Source organism: Zea mays, chromosome 3 (genome assembly GCF_902167145.1).
Source record: "Zea mays cultivar B73 chromosome 3, Zm-B73-REFERENCE-NAM-5.0, whole genome shotgun sequence".
Taxonomy (NCBI): Eukaryota; Viridiplantae; Streptophyta; class Magnoliopsida; order Poales; family Poaceae; genus Zea; species Zea mays.
This window is the reverse complement of record NC_050098.1, coordinates 219641386-219666716: the sequence shown is the minus strand read 5'-3', so window position 1 is coordinate 219666716 and position 25331 is coordinate 219641386. Positions and strand designations below refer to the sequence as shown.

Sequence of the window (25331 nt, the reverse complement as noted above, 5' to 3'; positions counted from 1 at the left end):
GAAGCGACAAAAGAGGGACCACTACCGAAGCATCAACCATGTCGCCATCACTAGTCCAGTCGTGTAAACGAAGTGGTCACATGTGCCGCTAACCTTCGACGCCAGAGATGTCGATCTGCGCAGCGCACCCCACTGTGACGCCATGGTAATCAAATGCAGTGTGGCAGGCTGGGACCTGCACAAAGTCCTAGTCGACAACGGCAGCCAGGCAGATATCATCTTCCTCCACGCCTTCGACCGCATGGGCATCAGCCACAGCTTGCTTAAGCCTTCGGACAATCCCCTATATGGCTTCGGCGACAAGGGCACCTTCCCTGTGGGCAAGATAGAGCTACCTCTATCCTTCGGCGTAGCACCCAATGCGCGAAGCGAGCAGGTCATCTTCGACATCGTTGACATGGTCTATCCTTACAACGCCATAATGGGTCGGGGCTCTATCAACAAATTTGAAGTGGCCATCCACGGATTATATCTTTGCATGAAAATTCCGGGTCTGTAGGGCATAATAATGGTGTATGGGAACCAGCAAACTGCGCGTAACATTGAAAGAGATTTCGTTCCCGGTCAACGGAACGTACACTGCCTTACGGCGCAGCGCGAAGTCCACGAGGCCACCCGCCCATCCGCCAACGAAAATGAAAAGGCACAACTACAAAGCAACGACGGAACGAAGACAGTTCCCCTTGACCCGGCAACGCCCAAGCATACAGTCATCATAAGCGAAGACCTGACTTCGTAAGAGGAGGAGAAACTCATCTCCTGTCTCTCTAGAAATAAAGACGTCTTCGCCTGGTCTGCCCTTGACCTGGTCGGAGTCAGTCACTCCGTCATCGAACACAGTCTGGGCATCGACCCTTCGGTGCGCCCAAAGAAGCAGCGGCTGCGCAAAATGTCCGATGAAAAAACAGAAGCCGCCAAAGCCGAAGTACACCGCCTACTGGAGGCCAATTTCATCGAGCCAGTCGCCTACCCTACGTGGCTATCCAACGTAGTCATGGTGCAAAAGAAGAACGACAAGTGGCGGATGTGCATCGATTTCACCAGCCTCAACAAGGCCTGCCTCAAGGATAATTTCCCGCTGTCACGGATCGATAAGTGTTGGGGCGAAGGCAAAGACGCCACCCTTCGCTCGTCGCCTTTCGCTGCAGTCGCTGGTTTGACGAAGACAAAACGGGCAGGGACACCCTTCGCTTCATTCAGCACCAGACGAAGGCCTGCGGTGACGTCTCCCCGCAGCACGGCCTCGTCCTGCTCTGAGGCCCACGTGTGATCTGGCCCATTGTAACGGGCCCCGCGTGGCCGCCTTTGTGTTACGGGCCTAGTTTGTAAAGGCATTCTTGTAAGTACAGCTTGTAACCCTGCTTTATGGGAATATTCTGGGGATAAACTAGGTGTCCGAGGGCACATGCGTCCTTAACACAAGGCGCTGGGCACTAAGATACCTATAAATACCCCCGCACAGTGCCCGTGAGAGGCTAGATTAACAGAGCTATTTGCCCCCGAGCACGTAACCCTGTTGTCACCACCGTTCACCCTTGTTGGCCTCCTTGCTGCTGAGAGCAAGTTCCAACAACAAGATAGTCGATAGTGCGGCCGGATGCGAAGTCCTGTCACTCCTCGACTGCTTCTCTGGCTACCACCAAATATATATGAAGGAGGAAGACAAGGCCAGTACCAGTTTTATCACACCCTTCGGCATGTACTGCTTCATCAGGATGCCAGAGGGACTCAAGAATGCTGGATCAACCTTCTCTTGCCTCACCAAGACGGTGCTCGAGAGCCAAGCAGGTCGGAACATCTTCACGTATGTGGACGACATCGTCGTTGCCAGCAAAAATAAGGAGGACCACCTGGCCGACTTTGCAGAGACATTTGCAAACATGAGGGACACACGACTTCGCCTCAACCCCGAGAAGTGCATCTTCGGGGTCCACCAGGGGAAGATACTGGGCTACCTGGTGTCGCACCGCGGGATCAAGGCCAACCCGACCAAGATCCAGGCAATAATCAACATGACACCCCCACAGTCAACCAGGGACGTCCAGCGTCTAACAGGCAGATTGGCCGCTCTGAGTAGATTCATCTCCAAGTCCGCCGAGCAGAGTCTACCTTTCCTTAAGACACTGTGTGGTGCGAAAGACTTCGCGTGGGGACCAGAGCAGGCGGTAGCCTTCGCATCGCTCAAACAGCACCTGTCCGACTTGGCCATTCTCACAGTCCAGACCCTTCGCTGCCGCTTCTGCTCTACATCGCCGCATCACCATATGCAGTCAGTGCATCCCTAGTCCAAGAACAAAACAGGGAGGGCACGACCCGTCAGTGTCCAGTCAATTACGTCTCCGAGGTCCTCACGGCCTCCAAGTGTAACATGACCGAGCTGGAAAAATCTCCTACGTAGTCGTCATGGCATCACGAAAGTTGTGCCATTACTTCGAAGCATTCAAGGTGCGGGTCACCTCGGACAGGGGACTGAGAGAGCTGTTCCGCAACCTGGAGGCATCTATCCGAATTGCCAAATGGGCAGCCGAGCTCTCCAGCTACCATATCGTCTTCAAACCCAGGACAGCAATCAAGTCACAGGTCCTGGCAGACTTCATCGTTGACTGGACAGGGCTAATAGCGCAACAGGACGAGCCCGCAGATAAAGTATGGACCATCCACTGTGACGGCGCATGGTGCCATGTGGGGGCAGGCGCAGCTGCAGTCATCACATCACCCACAGGGGTCAAACACAGATATGCAACACGCCTCAGCTTTGCTTTAAAGTCTGACCGATGCACCAACAACGTAGCAGCGTACGAAGCTGTCATCCTAGGTCTTCGCAAGCTAAGAGCGCTTGGGGTCACCACCTACATAATCAAGACAGATTCTAAAGTGGTTGCCGATCAGGTTGAGAAAGAATATTCAGCAAAAGACCCCGCACTCATGCAGTATCTCACGGCAGTTCGCAGTCTTGAGAAACAATTTAAGGGCTTTACCTTACAGCATGTGGACCGAGCAAGGAACGAGGAGGCCGACGCATTGGCCAAAGCAGCTGCCAGAGGCGAAGCCTTGCCCTCCGACGTGTTCTACCATGTCATCGGCACGCCAGCCGTCCGCAATCCAGAGGGCCTACAAATAACCAACGACGCCGAGGGCCATCGCATAGTCAACCTCATCATGACCGAAGATTGGCGAGCCCCAATAACCCTGTTCCTACAAGGATATTATCATCCAAGCGACGTCAACGAGGCCAAGCGCCTCAAGCACCGAAGCCGGGACTTCGCAATCATTGAGGGCCAGTTATACAAGAAGGGGTCAGCCAACTCATGCTTAAATGCATCACCGAAACTGAAGGCATCCAGATCATGTGCTAAGTCCACAGCGAAACTTGTGGCTCTCACTCGGGGCCTAGGGCCCTCGCTGCCAATGTGATCCGTCAAGGGTTCTATTGGCCCGCTATAATCTGCGCCGCGAATCGAGTCACGAGGTCGTGCGAAGCCTGCCAGAAGTTTTCTCCTCGCTCGGGCAACCCTTCGCAATTCACGAAGCTGATTGCCCACACATGGCCACTTCAACGCTAGGGGCTGGACATTGTCGGGCCACTACCCACGGCTCAAGGGAACCTCAATTTCACCTTCGTTGCCGTCGAGTACTTTACCAAGTGGATCGAGGCAAGGGCAGTATCTACAATAACGTCGAAGACTGCCCAGAAATTCTTCTAGCAAAACATTGTTTGCCGATTCGGAGTCCCGTCCGAGCTCACGGTCGACAATGGCAAACAGTTTGACAGCCAAGACCTCAGGGATTTCTGCTTCTCTATCGGCACCAAGCTCGCCTTCGCCTCAGTATATCACCCGCAATCTAACGGCGTCGTCGAGCGCGCAAACGGCAAGATTTTCACTGCTATCAAGAAAAGACTACTCGACGATAGCAAGGGCAAATGGGCCGATCACCTACCTGAAGCAGTCTGGGCGCTAAACACGACCGAGTGTCGGGCGACTAGTTTCACTCCTTTCTGTCTACTATATGGTTCGGAGGCCATGACCCCATAGGAAATAAAGCACGGGTCACCTTGAACAAGTGCATCAGCAGCCCCCGACGTAGATGAGCCAACGTCCAAAGACCTCATCGACGGAGACCGAGTCTTCACCCTGCAGGCCCTCAATAAATACCAAGCTCAAACGAAGGCCTAGTGCGACCACGCAGTCGTCCCAAGAGAATTCAACGAAGGAGACCTCGTACTCGTCCGAACCACCCGGACAGAGTCACGGGGCAAGCTGGAGCCAAAGTGGGAGGGACCATTCATTGTCAAGTCGAAGGCGTCCCCCATCGCATATAGGCTGACAACGCCATCCGGTGAGGACCTAGACCATTCTTGGAATATTGACAATCTCCGCAAATTTTTTGTTTAAATCCTCAGGGCTTACGCGCCCTTGTAATTCATCAAACAGTGTTATTTCGGTCCCTTTTCCTCCCGGGGGTGACGTTTTTAACGAGGCGGAGCCATGTAATATACCCGCAAAAATCCCCCGCAAAAATTCAGATACAGCATGTCGAAAAAGACCGCATCGACGGTCTTCGGCATTCGACCACTCCGAAGTCACCGCGAGAGGCAGCACAGCCTACCCTCACGTGCGACACTCCACGCAAAAGTCGCCTAAGGGTGCAGCCGGAATAGCACAATAAGTGTGCAATATCGAAGTCTTTTCCAAAAGACTCTCCGTGCAAAAGTCGCCTAAGGGTGCAGCCGGAATAGCACAATAAGTACGCAATATCGAAGTCTTTTCCAAAAGTCTCTCTGTGCAAAAGCCGCCTAAGGGTGCAGCCGGAATAGCACAATAAGTGCGCAAAATCGACGTCTTTTCCAAAAGACTCTCCGTGCAAAAGTCGCCTAAGGGTGCAGCCGGAATAGCACAATAAGTGCGCAAAATCGATGGCTTTTCCTAAAAGACTCTCCGTGCGGAAGCCGCCTAAGGGTGCAGCCGAAATAGCACAATAACTGCACAAATATCAAAGTCTTTTTTACAAAAAAGACTCCATACAGAAGTCGCCTACGAGTGCAGCTGGATCAACGAAGGCGCCCAGCCTCATCATACAAATTACGGTTACATACACACAGCGAGGACATCATATACTACATTGGCTCAACCTTCGGGATGATACCCATCTCCCTATAATTGAACAACATTATCCTCAATTCCTCACCCTCAAAAGATTTCGCAGCTCCCCTTCATCTATGCTCGCCCCAACCAGCGAGGACAACAATTCTTGCCTACCAGTCCGGTCCACGCGAAGACGGTCACCCTCCATACCAATACGATGACCCCTTCGCGACGATTCACTAACTCTTGGTTTCGCCACCGCCCTTCGCCGCCTATACCTAGTACTCGCACCCGGGAGCCCCCCAGAACCTTCCACGCGCGGCGAAGGCTCCACTGCAGCCACATCCAACGCTGCAAAATAATCCAAGCCTTCATCCGAAGACTCCTCCATCCACGACACCGAACTCCCAGAATCATCAGACTCAAAACACAGAGACACAGAACCACACGAATCATCACTGGCAGGCACCACGGTCGGGGCCGCCACAAAAATAGTATTGTCAGCAGCGGTTGCGTGCGCAGGCCCAAACGTCGGAACCTGCGCGCAACCAAGGTTCAGTATCACACAGACAAAATTTACAACCTCCCCAACACCTATTCAGCTATTCAGCCACCTGCGAAGGCCCGGCCACGGCTGCGGGGTCTTCGGCAGCCGGCTCGACCACCGCCTTCAAGACGTCCTCGTCCGTCGGTGTGGGGGGTGGCGCGGGGTCTTCGCTGGCTCCAGTTGGCACAGTCGATGCAGGGACCGTCGAGGTGCCCTCGCCGGCATCAGATGGCGGCGGCACCTCCACCCCCGATGTCACGGGCAGCGCACTGTCCAGACCACCGAGGTCTTCGACCTCCTCGGCATGTGCCATCTGCAGCAATAGCACATTCAGCAAAACCACCCATACACATATAACCGCGCAAATAAGATCTTACCTGATCAATCGCCCGGTTGGACCTCTCCCGGACCACATCACGACCGTGCGGACCCCACATCCTGTCGAAGAGCGCCCCGCCGACTGCTTAAGCACCGGGTCTTTGACCTCGAAGATTGCGCGTTCGAAGTTCTCGTCTGATTGGTCGAAGACCTCGAAATGCCCGCACCCGTCGTGGGACAAAGCATTCACGGCCCCTTCGTAGGTGACGAGGGAGGCAAAGGACATGAGGCCCGTCACGATGGTCGGGAGCACCGCCAACTCCTCCTGTAACCACTCCAGGAAGCGGAGTCCCACCTCTTGGCCGGGCGCGTCGAAGGCGGTGATCCGCGCATCCAGCTCCCGGTATGCATCCACGAACTGCGCGTGCGTCCGCTCGACCTCCACGCGCGTCGAGGCCTCGACTTTATCCACGCGGTTGCGCAGGCTGTTGAGCCTCGCCTCCAAGTCCTCAGCGTGTTGGCAGGCGAGACTGTTTTCTACCCACGCAAGCTTGGCATCGGCCTGCGCAGCCTACGCATCAGCAATGGCCTTGTTAGCCTCCCTCCTCTCCTCCACTAGCTGGCGCCAGAGATCCCCCCTCTCGGCTTCCATAGCGGCCAACTTCTCCGTTAGCCTTCGGCTTTTGCTTTCGGCAGCCGACTTCTCCCGAATAGCGTCTGCGTGCTGCACCCGGAGACGTTCAACTTCGGCAGCAAACTCCGCAGTCAAGACACCCGACGCAACACGGTCGGTGAAGTCAGCCGCCTGACACAAAAAGCCATGAGACTCGCAACTTCATAAAAACAACGAACTAGCAAGGTCCAACACGACTTACATGCTGCAACTGCTGCGACGCTTGCCTCAGCTGCTGGGACACGGAGCCCGCCACATCCTTAACAACGGCGGCCGAGGATATCTCGCCGCTCGCGCAGAAGGTGGACCACAGGTCCCGTAGAACACCCTTCGCCCCTTCCACCGCCGTCGGTGAAGGGGCCGCCACCGGAGCCGGGACAAGAGGCAGTTGCCCCATATCAGACCCTGCACCATCATATTAGTTAAAAAAACTTACCACCAAGATAATCTGACACACTGATGTCTATGTCGAAGTCGGCCACACGCGCCCCTCCTCGCCAGCACATGCCAGGGAGGGCACCTTTCGCCCCTTAGCGGGCTCGCTCGAGGGCGACTTGCCCGCACCAGATGCACCAGCCTTCGCACCCGCCAAAGACATCCTGGGCCCAGGGGCAGCCCGCTTCGCAGCCGGCGCTAGCTTGCTGCTGCCGGGGGCGGCAGACTTCACGCCCCCCCGCGCCCTCTTTGCTTCGCGGAAAGGATCACCGATCCTAACGACCGCCCGACGTTTCTGCGCAGCGTCTTGTCGATCCTTCTCCATCACTGCCGATACAACAGCAGCAATATTTCGTCCGTAAGGAAAAATCTTCAAGTCACGAGTCATACGAGACGTAAACATGTCTTCGCCAGCCGCGCGGGGGAGTGGAACATTCTTTGGCCATCGACCCCCGGTAACCTTCAGCATTCGGGCCGAAGACTCCCGGAGCTCGGGCGAAGACATCCTTCCCCCGAGGGCCGCGCAAGTCCCCATCAACTCCACGGCAAAACGTTCAGAGACCCCCACTCCCCCCACTACAGTACCTATTTTTCTCTTCTTAGTGGCTGGGGCAGCCTCCTGCGAAGGGCCTTTCTCAGTCACGGCCACTGGCTTCTTCCCACGGCGGTCGACGTTCGCAGCAGTGTCATCCCCGAGGTAGCCACCGTATGGCAAGCCGTTTAATTCGAAGACCCGATTCAATCGAACATTGGACCCCCGGATATCCCAACTCCACAGACCCTCTGTCCTCGGCACATAGCGCCCCACAATCCTCGCCGCACCGTCCTCCACTTCACGCACGAACGTGACCGGGTCTCGGTCGCGTAGATCCAAGGAGAAGGCTGGACTCCGTACCACCTGCTGACCCAAAGAAGGCATCTTGCGAGGGCATACTTTGCCCAACGCCCAGCCATGCGCCAGCGGCCACACTCCATAACCAATGAACTCTTCAACCAAATCACGCCCACTGCTCATACGGGCAGCGTATCGAAGGGCCCCTCATCCTCATCATCCTCCGCCACCTCGAATTGTGGGTACGCCACATAATAGTGAGAGCACATTACGGCCACAGGAAGCCCTGGGAGGTCTTCGACTTCGCTCCCAGAAACATAAAACCAGAAATCCCACCAGTTGCCCCATTTATTACGAGCACAAGGAACCAACTCCACGACTTCCATCGAAGTCTTTCCAGTCCTCGGCGTAAACGTGCACGATCCAAACTGTGCAATCTTGTTTCCAATCTTTCTTTTCTGCCAATGCAGACAGTAATTTTTGGCGAAGACCTCTACGGAAGGCTGACCGCCATAAGAAGTCGTTGCCAGACATACTTCGCCAGGGCCACCACGGCGTTAGGTGTCAATTGGTGGACCTGGACCTCAAATCTCTGCAAGACCTCCGCCACAAAACGATGTGCTGGCAGACGAAGGCCAGCGGTGAAAAACGCCTCAAACACAACCATCTCACCCTCCGGCTCAGGAATCTCTTCCGCCCCCAGCAACACGTCCAACTCCATTCCCAAAATAACCCAACCGCTGCATGTCTTGCACGCGAACCGAGGATATCCTCGAAACGCCAAATTCCACCGTGTGGCTCGGGTGCAGCACCACCGCCGCTAAATCACTGAAGGTACCCTCAGACGACGATTCGCCCAACGGTGTATTCGTAGTGGATGAAGAAGAGGACGGCATGGCTACGTACCGTCGGCGGCGGCGCGCGGTATGCTTGACGCGGGCCAGTTCTCCAGCGAACAGGAGCAAGGAGGGCAGGCGAGCGGGTGGCCGGTTTCAAAATGCTAGGGTTTTGCGGCGCACAAAAAGGTAACAGAGCCTGAGCCGCACCGCCCCCCTTTTTTATACACGGGGCGCGACGCTTCGGGAAGCCCGCAATCCAATAGTACCGCGTCCGTCAACGGTCACATCAAAAACCCCCGCGGAACCACTTCGAGCGAGGGCAGCGTCTCCACCATCTAGCGACGTCTTCGGCACCAGATGACTCAGTCGAACTGGTCCCTCGGAGAGCAAATGTTGGGGCGAAGGCGAAGACGCTACCCTTCGCTCCAGGCCTTCGTCAACTCACTGCACCAATGGAGGCAAGATGACCGGCGCGACCCACCCTTCGTCCTCTTCATCGCAAGACGAAGGCCTATGACGAAGTATTTTCATCCTGCGGCCTCGGTCCTACCTGGAGGCCCACGTGGGATTCGGCCCATCGTGGCAGGCCCCGCACGGACAGGCGTGTTACGGACCTGATTTGTAATAGCTTTTCTGTAATGACAGTTTGTAACCCTCCTTTATGAGAATATTCTAGGATAATCCAGGTGTCTGAGGGCATAAGCGTCCTTACTCCGGGACGTTGGGCGCTCGGGCACCTATAAATACCCCCGTACAGTGCCCTTGAGAGGCCGAATGAACAGAGCAATTGCTATCTCGAGTTAAACCTTGTTTGCATCTTTTTCACTCCCCCGTTGGATCAACTTGCTCAGGAGCGCAAGTTCCAACAACCGGTCCTTGGGAGGTAGGGCTCATTTGGTCGGGCATTGCTATGCCGACCTTCCTGCCATGGCCAATCGAGAACGACACTCTGCCTATGATCGCATGGCGCGCCATGGCTCTGATATGTAGGGTGAGGAACATATTGTTGTTGCGGTATACAATAATTTGGTGTGTTTTGCGCCGCAATAGGTTCTGCATACGCATATCCGGACGGTCTGGTCGAGGTGACCGGACGATCCGTGGATATAACTAGAATGTTTGGTCATGTTTGCCACCACCGGGGGGCACGTGGTGACCTTGGCATGGGTCCGGATTGTCCGACAGAGAGTCAGACTGTTTGCGATTAGATGCAGATTGTCCGATCATATCCAGATTCGCCGATCTGTCAAGTAGGGACGACAGCGGTGGAATTTGCCCTGGATATGAACTCATTGGCAATACCATATAATGGTTAGGGCTATGAATCCCCATTTGTTACCGATGTATTAGACATAGATATCATATTGCTAGTTTCGTATGACGGAAAATAGTAGCAACAGATTTCTCAATTGTGCGTGTTAATTTTCTAATTGTTTCTTCTGACCCTTCAATCTGTTGTTTCATTTCATCTTGCTGTTTCTTAATAGATCAGATGTTGTCAGATTTACTTACATTTGAGATTTGAAGCAAAGGTAGGAGGGATGCAATATCGATCTCTCCGTGCTTGGTAATCTTCTGGTGGCGATCCACCGTAAAGTATGATAATAATTTCCCCGTCACCTCCTCCTCAGCCATGGTGATTTGGCGACGTGCATCCTCCCTCATTTGACTCATCAAGTCTTCATATAGCTGTTGCTCATCAGCCGATAGGCTTTCGGTAGCTGGCCTAAGGATATTGTCTGGGGAGATATCGATGTGATCTTTAGAACCGACCATTTAGGGGCCTGATTTTAGTGGATCTAGACACCTAGTCCCAGCGGATTCACCAAAAAGTATGTTGGCGCCGATCTGGGTTCCGAACACTAGGATGAACCACCTGGTGGTGCTATCTGCGGAGGCGCGGACGGTCCACGACCTAGGCGCAGGAGCGGTTCCTTCTCTGCGTACGTCCGGACAGCCCGTGATGGCATAGAGGGTCGTCTTCTTCGCAGCAGACCTAGATCTCGCCTCCCGGGAGGGACCCTGTCAGGGAGGAGAGATCCTAGGGTATGTCTTGGCGTCAGCATGCAACCCAAGACGTCTATAGTCGACGTAGAGCCGAAGAGAGGTGAAAATTCGAGGTGGAGGAAGGCTAAGGTAGGGCTGAACTAAGACTACTCCTAATGCATAAAGAAAAAAACAATAAGTAGAGTTGATTGGATCGATTGTTAGGGGTTCGATCGGCTGTAACCCTTTATCTATATAAAAGGAGGAGGTCTGGACCCGTTACAAGTCGGTTTCCGAGTTATTCCCGAAGGTTTTGCTACAAATCTCGTTAGAAATCCGGAACCCTAACTAATTCTACGCACACGCGGACCGTGCGCGCCACCACCGCGGACTATCCGGGCCGTGGACCTTCGGCCTACGGGGCTAGACCGTCCGCCTGCCCATTTTGGGCTTAACATCTGCAATTAAAAGTGTTGAATGCTATCTCCTTTACAAGGGCCTGTTTTCAAATGTTTCAAAATGTAGATTTATTGAAGAATTTAACAGCGTTGTGGGCTGTCGACCCCTTACTGACTCTAATGTGCTCCTAGAATAGGGAGTGAATGTCAACTGCCTGTGTCTCTAATGTGATTAAAGAAAATCTTGCCATAGACGCAAAGAAAATAAACGATGCAGAGTGGAAGAGAGAACGAATGGTGTTCATTTGTCACAGGCAGCATCCGGAAGTCAACCACAAGTTAGGATCCTTTTTTTATTTTGAATCTTTTTAATTTAATCCCCTTGATTTTGGCCTCTTCTAGGCATTGAGCTAGGATTTGATGTTATTCTAGCCAATCAAGAAAAAAATGGGTATAAGTTTCTTCATTCTTGTATCTGTTCTTCTCTTTGTTGGTAATCTGTTGATAGTTGCAGTGTAATGCAGACGGGAATATAAAGGGGAAGCCCCTCCTTCGCTGGCTTAGTCGAGTTAATGTGTGATAGTTGATTCAGGGTGGCCTATTTGAGTTTTTGATTTCCCACCGTTACACCTGTGAGAGGATCATAATAGTGAATAGAAATTGCTCATTGTGCGATTGAGCACAAAATAAGGGAGTTGCCAAGGGAAAGACAGTGACAGCAAGAAGACTCTGAAATACTAAAAAGCTGCTTACTTCCTGATAGTGCAGAAGCTCAGCTAAGTATCACGTGCATCGGAAGAACTGATGGTTACATTTACAAGAAATGGAAATGAAGTAGATAGCATCTACGCTGTACCAGCCAATATGATCAAAGAATTGGCATCCACTCCTCTTAATCAGCCATTTTGAAGTCATTGAGAGGTACCGATGAGTTTCGGGACCCCCAAGTATAATTCTGTGGTTCCTCTTGTTCTATGGATGGTAAAAGCACCACCTTTCAATTCCTAATTCTAGCACTATACAATAGAGAGGATACTCAGGAATCAGAAACTGCACCAGCATATACAACTAAAGGAATAAATAGAGCATTGAAACTACAGAGAAGCATCAAAACGAGTAAAACCTGTGACTGAAAAAGAGAAGGTAAAACAAAACCCAACCAATCGCTTGGGCCACAGCCGAGAAGTGCAGTACAGTACCGCAGCTCTGTAATCAGGCAAAATTATCCAAATCATTACATCTGTAACCATACTGTATGCATCCAAAAAATAAATTGAATCTCTAACCACGTGCATCGGTGCATGTATAATAACACTAACAACTAAATGTAGCTATAAAACTATAAATCGTAGAGGACCTTGTATTCAACAGAAGAGCCGAGCTCAGTGAGCTGTGGACAGGAACTGGTGGTGGAAGCAATAGATGGTTGTGTGTATGTCCCGCGCAAAAGGCCCATTGCAATGGCTTTGTATGCAGCTTCCGATGGATGGAAACCATCCCACGAGCCATACTTGTCTGGATTGTCACACACCTTGTAATCTCCGTATCCACAGGCTGTAGAAAGGGACACACCATAGGGTCCTTCTCCACCGCAGCAAGCCACCAAAGGTTCCTCGATACCTGAACCACAGTGATGGGCAATGTAAGCTATGTATTTTAGGAACGTAATGATAGCAATGCAGATAGGATGCTAGATGGTGTTATCCTGTATCACCTTTTGTGTCTTTGTGTTCCCTACCTAATTCAGTCTGTTAATAAATAATGGTAAATCTGAAAGCTTATGAAATCTAACTTGGTAACACTTAGTACTGGTATTTTAGAAGCTTCTACTTGGCAGTCAGATTTCATTTTCCCCATTGCTAGATTTTGTATTTCTTTCTAATCTGGAGGCATTAACATCCAACTATACTTTGGATTCTACTCCTATGAAAAGCAGAAGCAAACACTGACAAATACCTTAAGCTGACACCAAATTTAGTACTAGCAAGAAGTAAAAGGCAAATATCTAACTCACCAAATCGTTCAGGGGAACGGAAAATTTCCATTGCAGCTCCATAATAGTCAGCATAGATAATAGTCACGGTAGGATTAGTCTTACGCAGCTTCTCCAGCTCCTCCAAGAGAAGCTTGTTGTGGTACTCTGAAAATTCGTTCATCCATCTGAGGCAACCTGTCTCTGGCTCATAATCTTCTTTGTCATCACTCTTGAATATCAGAAGATATTTCGGGACGCACCCGATTGGGAGGTTCCCAGGAACTACCAGAGTCTTGGCTCCTAGCCCAATCAACTCCTGCAAACTCCAAGCAGTTGCATTACTGTCTATATACTATGTCAGCACTCAGCAGAAACAACAGATAAAATGACACAGATGCTCACGGTGATTGTTGAAGAAATTTTGGCAATGACGTTTGGTGTGAATGAGCGGATCTTTTCAATCGGCACTCTGGAGAGCATAGGTAGGTTGTAGTCATTGCCCCCAATTTCTCCGACTATGAAGAGGGATTGGCTCATGATGTCTGAGCAACCTGTGCAATAAACAGAGCTTTGAATTAGCATGTAAAATTACAATATAACAAAGGTTTAAAGAAGTGACAGAATCGCAAGCATTTTTAGTATTGAAGCAATGATAATCCTAGAAAGTTACTGTTACATTGATTTTTTATCCCGTTAGAAGTCAGATTTACCATAGTAATAGACTAATAGCTTCCTTAGCAGAGCAGTGGATTGCTTGTGCACAGCAATTGTGCCAAGTGAAAGTAGACGCATTTGGTTGTATGACATTTCCCTGATTGTCAGTAATTTTGTATCTGATGATTGTGACTGTATTCCAAACAATTAAATAAGAAGCAGTTTCTTTCTGGTTGTGTTGCAGCAGAATGCCTCCAGAGACTAAATAGTTTATTTCACAGAATCTCCCATTTCTAACCGTAAGTTGTCACCAAAAGAAAAAAACTGATGCAGAACAATGTTATGGTGATTTGAGGCACCAAAAGAAAAAACTGATGCAGAAGAATGTTGGGCCACGGCTTCTGATGATATAGACTGAACTTTCAGTTCTGGTTTTGACAATGACTGTATAGACTGTCCGGTTAGCATTGGACCGATACCATCCACAAGCGTCAATTTATTGCTGTTACCATCAATGATGAATCATTTTGCCTATATCACCATTCACTCGATTATTTCTTCTCTTTAGATTTGGAAGGATAACTTTGGAATTCAAACATTCCCTATCAACACCTTTGCATCGCACGCGCACCTTTCTCGTTCCATCGCCAAACACCTGCACACCACACCATATACATCGAACTTTTTTTTTGTTCATTTGCTATATGCTACTTTCCCCACCCGCCACTAGAATTTCCTCTCTCTCCCCCGATAGCAGTGGAATTCCAAAGATCAGGTCGAAGGCAGAGGATGGAGTCCAGGAGGTAAAAGGGAGCAACCATACCGGAGCGGCCGCTGCGGCAGAGGAGCTCAAGCAGATCGTGAAACCACTTCATCTCCATGCCTAGGTGCACACGTCCGTCGCCGATGTCGAAACCCCTGGAGCGGAAGAAGTCCGGGCCGAGCGCCGTGGCGCCGCCAACTGCGAAGTTAGCGCCGGACGCGAAGTCCTCCGCGCGGCGACCGCTCAGATACGGCCGCACGAACGGGAGCCCCATCGTGTCCGCTGCAGTCGCGCGACAAATCTCGAATCAGTATTACCGGTACCACGCAGGATAATTTGATCGAACGGTCGACTGACAGATAGGCGTTTGTAGTTTACCGATGAAGTCGAGGATGAGGCGGCCGTTGGAGAATCGCCCCGTGGCGCGGCGAAAGAAGGTCTCGCCGTAGGGTTGCCGGAGTGCGGGCTCGCCGGAGCTGTTGCCGTAGTAGAATCTGAAGTTGCCGGTATCGGCCAGCGAGTCCCCGAAGCTGAACACGCGCGGGTAACACGCCAACGCCGGTTCCGCCCCAATTAGTACCATTACCGCCACAGCCGCCGCCGCGGCCGGTAGTAGGATCAGCTGTCTTCCTCCTCTGCCGGGGGCAGAGGACGCCATGGACTCTTTCCCAGGGTATCAAGTCGGCACGCGCTGCTCGAGGCGGCCGTAGAAGAAACTGAGGTGCCGTTTGGTTCAAATATTTGTAACGTAATGGGTAAGTCATTACGTTAAATCATGTTTGTTTTAGTCCAACCGTAATCAGATACCGTACTAAAATTTGATACCGGACTATTCAAACTTGTTACCGCCCGTAATCAAGTGTAAACCATTACCATTACCCTTTATGTTACATTTCGTGAACCAAACAGCACCTGAATTCAACGAGTCTGATTTGGGGCAGGCTAGATGGTTGACTGTCCTGCTTTTATAAACGTTGTGACTCGTGAGTGCAAACAAAAGGATGGACACGTGGCCATTAACTATAGTAACGGCCTTGTAGGCCTACATTGTTGTGTGGCCCGCTAGACAGTGGGGGTGGAGCTGTCTGTCTCTCGTTTCTCGTGCCGTGCATGCTGTGCTCATTTGCCTTTTTTTTTTTTTGCACACAAGACCTTACGTTATACTATAGCAGGAGAAGCTCACGCGGACTCTCACTCTCTCAGGCTTCAGCTTTGACTTTGGATACTTAGCGTTAGTTTGGAAACTCAAATCCCCTTTGGGATTAAAAGATATTAGAGAGGAAATTAGTTCATTTCCACCTCAATTCCTTCCAATTCCGAAGGGGATTTGAGGTTACCAAAGTAGCCCTTATGGTTGACCACTTGACCTCCAATGCTTCAATTTCTCCTACACATAGAGCATCTACAAAAAACGCTAAAAATATCCCCAAAACCTTTTATTGGGGGCTCTTGGAATAAAATTTCCAAAAAATGTAATCCCACACCAGAATGTTAATAAATTGTCCCTAAAAAATTTTGAAACTGAAACTAACATCAGAGCATGCTTCATGCGTAGTAATCACAGATTGATTGTTGATCTGTTGTGGATTTCTTGCTGACCGGCGATAGCTGCTGAACGTCGTGTGGAATGATCCAATGGCTGCTACCTTGCTTGCCTTGTTCCTTGTGCGGTGTAAGAATTAGGTCCACAGGCGTGTCAGCCGCTTCAAGATAGTCACTGTATAAAGAAGCAAGGAAGGTTGTGTTGACACCATGGTTGAGTTGTCACTGTATTAATAGTCATTGTATAAAGTAGTCATTGTATTAGGTCCACAATGATTGAGGCCTTTCATGGTTGAGTTGTATTAATCCTCCTGTAAAAATGTGTCACTGCTTAGCTCTGTTCTATGGAGCAAGAAACAGAGAAACAAAGAGGAACATCACCAACCTTGGGTGAAGCTGAATGGATTGAATACAGGTAAATATGAGCACATGTCGTTGTCAGTTTGGTTGTGGAATGTTCTTAGTATTTCTTCGTAAGGGTACCCCGTACTTAGGAAGAGTTGCAATCTGCTGAGAAGAACCTGGGTGAGAGTAAAAAAATGTGTTAGTGATGATCAATATTCATTAGAATGCTACGTTATCACACAGATAAGCCTTTTCTGATTTTCCTTGATAGTGTAGTAGTATCTTGGGAAAGACTGAAGTTTTTCTTTATATGTTCAACTTTATACAAAATGTTGCTGACATGCATGGCGGATCATGTTTTTCCTTTGCAATAAGATCTTGCTAAATACTTTTAACTAATTCGGTCCGGAGTATGAAATATGCTAACCCGAGCTCCTGAAAGTTTGTCATCCCAGGTAAACACTCCATAGTTTGGACTTCCAAACCAGTAGGCTCCAGCTTGCTTTGCCATTCCTTGGCCTATGGAGACTGTGAAATTGTAGTAATGGTCATTGAACGGGGCTTTTGTAGAATTGTAGTAACTCATCCCAGTAGGTGGTGGAATTGTAGAAAATTGCCAAATTTGTACGGGGCTTTTGCACCTTTGAAGAGCTTGCTAGAGTATGCTTTGCTGTCCTTGAACACTACGGAAGTTGCGGTCAGGGCGGCATGCTAGATCTGGACAAGAGTGACATTCAGTGACCGGCGTTTTATAAACGATATCATCTGGAGAACCGCCTAGGATCGATTCCTAAGTCACTAGAATACCAATCCGTAACTGAAAGTAAAAACTCGATGACGAGTAGATCTGTTCTACTAAGAGGAACTGAGAAACACACCTTCGTTGTTGTTGTTGTTGTTGTTGTTGTTGTTGTTGGAGAGTTGTCGATGTTGTCGTCGTCATTCCGTTGCACTGCAGAGGAGCAGCAGGCATCGGGATCCGAGCCGCTGTAGGTTGTCGCGCTTCCAGACACTCCGACGATTAGGCGATGGGAGTCTCTGTGGGGATTAGGGTTTTGGGGCGAGGCACTAGCGTTAATCTTTCATGTGACCCCCTTAGTCCTATTCTATAGCGTTGTGTGTCCGGTGACTCCAACCGAGGTTAGCGTGGGCCCTCCCAATCAAGGGCCCGATTAAAGAGATAAATAGTTGGATTAAGCCCAATCCGGTCTCTATTGACTGGATGTAGAGGACACACCCAACAATCTCCCCTTTGTTCTATACATTCCTTATACTCAACTTTTCTGGATTACATCCCTCGACAAGTTTACACATAGAGACCAATGCATGACAATGATCAATTAATAATCACCACACTCATTGACTACAACATGCTCGCCTGCTTCAGAACGAAAAGATACTTTATTTGGTTGCAATCTGTAGCCTTTGTGATTCAAGATCTAGGCACTCCCTTCAACCCATGCCGGCTATGTGTTGTCTTAACACGTTGGGTGGAAGACCTTTTTGTGAGTGGATCTGCTAGCATCTGCTATATTCTGTTATGCTCATCTTTTATGTTTGATCCTGAATCTACTCCTTAACAACATAACAATAAATGTCAATGAATTTGGCAGCGCCACATGACTTGTTATAGGAGTAATACCACTAGCTCATTTTCACAGTAAATTCTTAGTGGTCTTACTATGCTATCAACCACTCTTAATTCGGGTACGAATTTCTTTATCTATATTGCCTGCCCATTTACCTCATGCATGGCTACAAACTCAGCGTGCATTGTCGATGATGCTATCATTGTTTGTTTGCAGCTCTTATAAGAAATAACTCTCCCAAAGAGTGTAAATACATACCACAAAGTAGATTTCGATGTATCTCTACAACCTCCTAAGTCAGCATGTGCATAGCCAACTATTCGTAGGGAACTAGATCTTCTGTATGTTAGCATGAGACCATTTTAGTACCTTGGAGGTACATTAGAGCCTTCTTAATTGCTTAACATTTTTCTATGCCTGGGTTGATCTGATATCTCCCAAGCATCCTGGTAGTAAATTCTAAGTCAGGGCGAATATATATTTGAGCATACATAATGCTTCTGATAGTAGAAGCATATGGTACTGACTTCATCTGATCTTTCTGACACTGATTCTGGGGACACTGATGATTTCCAAACTTATCACCCTTGACTATTGGCGCAGGCGTGGCTTTACACTGATGCATACTGTACTTCTTTAGTACTTTTCTATGTATGACTTCTATGAGACTTCTAATACTCCTTTATGTCTATCTCTGTGAAATTTTATTTCTAGAACATTGGAGGCTTCTCCCATGTATTATCGAAGTTTGAGGAAAGAAACCTTTTTGTTTCTGCTAGTAGATTCTTATCACTACTAGCTAAAAATATGTCATCGACATACATAACAAGGAAGATATACTTTCCTTTCTTAAATTTTGCATAAATGCAATTGTCTTCCTTGTTTTCCTCGAAACCAATCTTTTTGATAGTCTAATCAAACTTGATGTACCACTGTCTAGAGGCTTGTTTTAATCCATAAATGAACCTCCTTAAGTGACATCCCATGTGTTCTTTACTGCTCACAACAAAACCCTTTGGTTTACCATGAACACGTTTTCTACTAACTCTCCATTTAGGAATGTTTTCTTTACATTCATCTGATGGAGCTCTAGATCAAAATGTGCAACAAGTGTCATGATGATCCTGAATGAATCTTTTGTTGAGACAGGTAAGAAGGTTTCATGGTAGTCAATGCCTTTTCTTTGTGTGAACCCTTTGGCCATAAATCTAGCCTTGTATCTTTATAGATTCCCTCTGTAGTCAAGCTTGGTCTTGTAGACCCACTTACAGCCTATTGTTTTGGCTCCTTGGGGAATGACTTCTAAGTCTCAAACTTTGTTCATTATCATGGATTCTAATTCATCTTCCATGGCCGATAACTATTTGGATGAATTTGCGCTTCTCATAGCAGCTTCATATGTAGCGGGATCACCTTCTGTATCAATGTCCTCACTCATATAAATCTCATTACTTCATGTGCCTTCTGTTGCATAGACATCATAGTCATCAGGAATCGTAGATTTTTGTGCCTCTATGACCTCCTAAGACTTGGTTCTGGTTCTACCTAGGGCTCTGTAACACCCTAAATTTGGGGTATAAAATTTCTTCTCTAATATCTACCAAATTGAGGTGTTACTCCTTTTCTCATCTCTATAGATTTCCTTTCTCTTCCTTTTAATAGAATTTTAGGTATTTATTTGAGAGATGTATTATTTCTTTAGAATATTAAAATCTAGGGGAGACATGAATTGTTGCATCATGCTGAGCCTAAACTTTGTTTTTGGTTGATGCACATGTTTGAAATATTTAAATTTAAATTTGTGGTTTGATTTTATTTGCATTCAAAAGAGAAAATAAAAAAGAAATTAGAAAATTCAGAATAAAAGAAAAACCAGATATCTGCTTAGCCTCCTCTCTCCCTGAGCCTTTCGGCCCACTAGGCCTAGCTTCGCGCGTCCGCCCCCTCTCCCTCTGCGAGGTGGGCCCGAGCTGTCGACGTCGTTTCCCCCTCGCGCGTGCGCCTCGCTCTCCCTCTGCTCAGCGGGCCCCACCCATCAGCGCAGTTACCCGTTCGCTCCACTCTCTCTCTCTCTCTCTCTCTCTCTCTCTCTCTCTCTCTCTCTCTCTCTCTCTCTGCGCCGTGGGACCGCCCTGTCAGCTCTGTCCCCCCACGAACCGCCGCTGACCCGCGCATGCACACCGAGAATCCTGGCCACGTCCCCCAACTCCCTTTGAGCCCCGCTCGCACCCGCTCTCTCTCCCCTGCCTCATTTCGCCCACTTTCACCCTCTCTCACGCTCTGCCACCACCGCCATAGCTCGCTGGAGGAGAGCACCCGTCGTGCCGACCACCCGGAGCACCAGACGTCGTGTCGAGTCTTCCCGAGCGCCGTCCCGAGGTGAGGAACCTATTCCCGTGCTCTAGGTGCCTTGATTTTGCCTTGCCATAGCGAATTTGCACTCGTCGGAGCTCTGTCGTGCTGGTTCGCCGCGCCCGCACGGTGCCCGATCGATTTAGCCCCGCCCCGTGCTCGTGCTTTGGCCTGAGGTGTTCCCCCTCCCTCACCGGAGCTAGCACTGGCCTCAGCACACCCTATTTCACCACCCCACAGCCGAGATTGCTCGCTGGAGTGACCTCGACACGCTCAGAGCACCTCCTCCGCCACTCCCTCATCTCCAGTCCTGCTCAAGGCCAAAACCCCTCCATCGAGTTCGCTGGCCCCCCCTCACCGGTCCTAGCCAACTCCGGCAACCCCAAGCCCCCTAGAGGTCGTGCCTGCCTCGGCTCTGGTGGCTTCACCGCCGCGGACGAAGTAGCGTCGGCCGCCGTGATGTTAGCCCCCTATGCGCCAGATCTCAACCGTCCGCTCCCGATCCAACGGCCCAGATCTCCGGATACTGGTTCGAGCGTGCGCCCCTGCCCCTGGGTCCCACCTGTCGGTCGCATGCACCCCTGGCACTAGGCCCGACTGGTTAGCCCGTCTTCGCCCCAAGCCACTGACCACCCTGCCCCCCTTATCAGCGCTCGCTTGCCTATAGATCTAATCTCATTCGTTGGTCTGTGATCGGATGACCGAGAGCGCTTGATACCCGTTCGCTTGGAAAATTTGTTAAGAAACCCCTCGGGTTTCCGAGAACCAACCTGTCATCCTGTTTTCTTGCGCCTAAGTCCTAGTTTCTTGCAGAGAGGCCCCTGAACTTTATTTTAATCACAGAAATAGGTTTCATTTAGTGTTTTTGAATTCTAAAACTTGTAAATTTCATATCTTTTGCATATGAACTCCAAATTGGGTGGTTTAAATTGGAAAATGTTCATAATGTTATTCTCTATATGTTTAAATTATATTCATCCATTGTTTGCATGTCCTAATTTTGTGGCTAGACTCTAGGTTAATTTAAAGTGATAGAATATTTAATAAAGGTAAAACAGAAGTGAAACCCTAATGAATGTGCAAGTGCTTAACTTTGTAGATTTAATTTCAATTGAAGTATGGTCCCATCCCTGGAATAACTTTATCTAAATAAGTAATTTACTAAGGGCAACGACTGCTATGCAAGCAGTCCTTCTGTGCAAGCGTGCAAGCAAACCATCTGATCCATTAGATCGTGATCCAATTGTAGGTCACATTTAACGCTTAAACCCTTCCACCACTAGCTCAATAATCTTTATAAAAAAACCCCTAACAAACCATGGTTGTATCTGTGATTAGATCGTAATCTAATGGATCAGATGGTTTGCTTGCACGCTTGCACAGAAGGACTGCTTGCATAACAGTCGTTGCCTTTACTAAGATAGACATAGTTAGGTAGTTAATCTACTGAGATAGGCAGTAGTTGGAAAACCATAGACCACTAGGTATATTAATCTACCCTAGAATCTAGAGTTCACTTGTGTGTTTGTACTTTTCCACTGAACCTGTGGTTACTCTGTTGTATATGATTGGTGTAATTTTCCTTTGTCATTTTCCATGTGTGTTGAATGAATTATTGTTTTGCGTAGAAAACGAGCAGATCGAGGTTTCTGAGTGTGTTGCAGGAGACTTCTCTGAGCAGCAACCTGGTGAAGGCAAGTGTCCTCTGACCCATCATGTCCTATTTACTTTATAATTCACTGTCCCACATATCAAGATCAACCTAAGGATTGACTAGTATTATGTTTTCCTATCCTTGTTTACCCTTTGGAAATTGGTTACTATGATTAGTTTTATGTTATTGCTTTACTTTAATCAATGAACATGATGAGAACAGTTATGATACGTTGGTGCTATCTTGATTATGAGGATAAACATGTGATACTTTAGGGGACTCCGGTTGTTTCCCGAGTACCTCTTCGTAAGGACCTGTTCGCTGGATGACCACTCGAGAAAACAATACAACCATGAGGGTGGAATGGGATGCCAGAAAGGGAAATGTGCCCTTGGGCAATTTCTATAATGTTTTGGTGATTAAGTGCCCAACATGTTTAATTAAGTTCTCATGTGTCAAGTAAAGTGAGAAGTGCAAATCAAAGATAAAGGTATGTTTCTAGACTTAGTACATTGTTTTGAGTACTAACATATTTTGTCTAAGTGCTAGAAACAGGGAGAAAAGAAATGGAAAAAGAGTTGGCTATGTGCAGCAAACTCTAGCTCGGCTTGGCACACCGGACTGTCCGGTGGTGCACCGGACAGTGTCTGGTGCGCCAGGCTGGTCTCCGGTGAAAAGGCCGCTCTCAGGAATCAACAGCGGCGTACGGCTATAATTCACCGGACCGTCCAGTGGTGCATCGGACTGTCCGGTGACTCATCCGCGGCGAACTCGTCGCCCTCAGGAAAAGCAAAGGGGCGACGTGGCTATAATTCACCGGACTGTCTGGTGGTGCACCGGACTGTTTGGTGAGCCAACGGTTGCCAGCGCCAACGGTCGGCCGTGCAATCTTCGCGCGACGCATGGTAGCTCCAACGGTCGGCGGGGGGCACCGGACTGTCCGGTGTGCATCGGATAATGTCCGTGTGACGGAACCTCCCAAGTCATTAGGCCCACCTACAGTTGTCCTTGTCCAACGGACCTCAGACAACCCTGCAGGTGCCCCTGAATCACTTGACAAGTTCGATATCTGCTTTTCTTACCTTTCCCAAGAGCGTTTCACCCGTCACGTAGACATTACAAATCATCCGAGATACGGAAATGCGGAAGCAGTTATATAAACTTACCTTTATTTAAAAGTAAGACAGAGTTATATTATTACAAACCAGAAATATACTATACAAGTGCAGAGTATTATTATTACAAACCATGGGAGGCAAAAACTCCTCCCGATAAGTTCACACAAAAGTTTTATGGAGGATCCTTTCCTCCCGCAACTTTACTCCTGGTGCTCTTCCTTTGGTACCACCTTAGAACAGAAGCAACAAAAGTTTGTCGCTTCTTCACCAAAAAACAATAGAGAATAAAACCCTGAGTATGGAATTACTCAGCAAGTCTTACCCGACTAAAGAAAAGACTCTCAAGGGGATGCTGGCTTTAAAGGTGTCAAGGTAAGGCTTATCAATGATCAATGACTCGGTTCGCAGAAATGCTTACTAAATGTAGATCCTTAAAAGTCTAGTTTTATTTTCAAGTTAAGTAAAATTACCTACAACTAAACTTCTTTCTATCGTAGTTCAATCACTTGTCCTGCACTAGCCAATTTCTTAACAACCCTTGATTTTCACTGGAGTTCTACGTGTAAATCAGTGACCAAGTCTTCATAACCGCGAAGGTACGGCGATCTGAATCGATTATACTCAACTGAGGATCTCCAATCACATGACATATGTAGCACTTAACCCTTGCATATGTCAACTCGCCACCGGGGTTCTTAAGACCAGATTAGGTTCACGCCAACCGAGATCACAGATACACCACCGTCCAGCCTCTTGCCACAGAGGATACACACTACTCCCGCCATCTCTCCACTCCCATTGCGTGGTATCTTATTCTGGTATTAGTCTGCCCGAGCCAAAGCTTACCCATGATGAGGCATGTGACCAGTTAAAGGGTCCTCGGTCATTAAGCCTACATCGAGACGGTCCTTAATCGACTCAGACGGAGACACTGCACCGAGACTCTCTCTTCTCGTGCAAGTCACCCGCCCGGTCTCAGCTTAATCATTTCAAACCCAAAGTTTGGTACCTGGCAGAGGTACATCTTTTCCGATGTTGAACCCATCATGGCCATGATGGATCCACCATCAAGTTTTATTTTCAAAAACATCCCTCCCACTTTGCAACATCATCATTTGTAAAAACAAAACATCTTGTTTTGCTAAAGCAAGACTAAGCATAGGAAAAACTTTTTGTAAAACAGGGATTTCAAGGAAGGTAATCAAATTCAAGGAAGGAAATGCAGGAATTGTTTTTAGCAATCAACTCCTATCACCTATTGCATCAAGCAAGTGAGAAAGAGTTTAAAAGAATAAAGGAGGTGGCAAATGCATTGGGGCTTGCCTTGGTTTACAGGTGAATCAGGCTCGGTTCCGCAGATGTCAAAATAAAAACAGCTGCATGCCTGATGTCCCTCAGGTGGTGGTGGTGAAGTCTTCTCTTCTTCTACTTCAACTTCTTCCTCGTTTTCTAAATATAACCATACATAATAATGAATGCCCATATAATGCTCATGAGAGTGCAAAGATAATAAGAGTTTATTATCTAAAGTCTTGAATATAATTTTCCTTCACGGTACTCTAGAGAATTAGGGTTTCTAGAGTCAATATAGGAATTCAAAGGGCAGGGGGTAGGGTTTTGGGTTCTAATTATCAAACAAGCTTCAAATCATACCAAACTCTACCCAAGGCTTCTAAACAATATATAAGGGTCATCTAAAAAGTTTGGGGATTTTTGGGATTATTATCTAATTTCTAAAAATCCAGAAACAAGGTTTTAGGCTATTTTAAATGCTTCAAAATTCCCTATGTGACTTAAAAATCATGAATCTATTTTTATTAAATTCTATGGAACATTAGGAATATAGCAAAATTGGTTTGACATTTTTGGGATTTTCCACTATTTTTCTAGAATTGTTTTTGCTCTGGTAGAAAAAGAAAAAGAAAAAGGATGAACAGTCCTGGGCTGAAACCAGCCCAGGTGGCCCAAACCTGGAGGAAAACACGCGCGCCCACGTTGCAGACTTTGCAAGAAAACCCCTGGCATTCTGGTTAACTTGAAGTGGGGTCGCGGCACTATTTAACTGAGTCACTGACACTTACGAAAAGACCCTCCCAGTTCTATTTCTTTACAGCGTGCAGTCCCCAACGGCGAACGACATTGAGCCGCGCTCCGGCGAGCTTATACCGGCCATTAAAATTGATGACCGGCGCCCTACTTTGGTGGAGATCGAATCCAAGACCTAACG

The 25331-nt window shown here is 48.5% G+C and overlaps 1 protein-coding gene across 3 annotated transcripts; it reads right to left on the bottom strand.

Annotated features, from left to right (window-relative positions):
- Positions 1-11765: 11765 nt before the first annotated feature.
- Positions 11766-15574, bottom strand: LOC103651420 (GDSL esterase/lipase At1g28600). Of its 3 annotated transcripts, XM_020550527.3 has the most exons (7): positions 15417-15574; positions 14883-15220; positions 14565-14786; positions 13490-13638; positions 13127-13403; positions 12470-12732; positions 11766-12318 (listed from the first exon to the last, which is right to left on the bottom strand). In XM_020550527.3, the coding sequence occupies exons 2-7, from the start codon at positions 15160-15162 to the stop codon at positions 12220-12222; spliced, it is 1290 nt and encodes a 429-aa protein (XP_020406116.1). In that variant the 5' UTR covers positions 15163-15220; positions 15417-15574; the 3' UTR covers positions 11766-12219. The 3 variants fall into 3 exon arrangements, with proteins under 3 accessions (XP_020406116.1, XP_008675273.1, XP_035822341.1); XM_008677051.4 differs by lacking the exon at positions 15417-15574 and having other exon boundaries at positions 14883-15378; XM_035966448.1 differs by having other exon boundaries at positions 12208-12732.
- Between the last annotated feature and the right edge of the window lie 9757 nt (positions 15575-25331).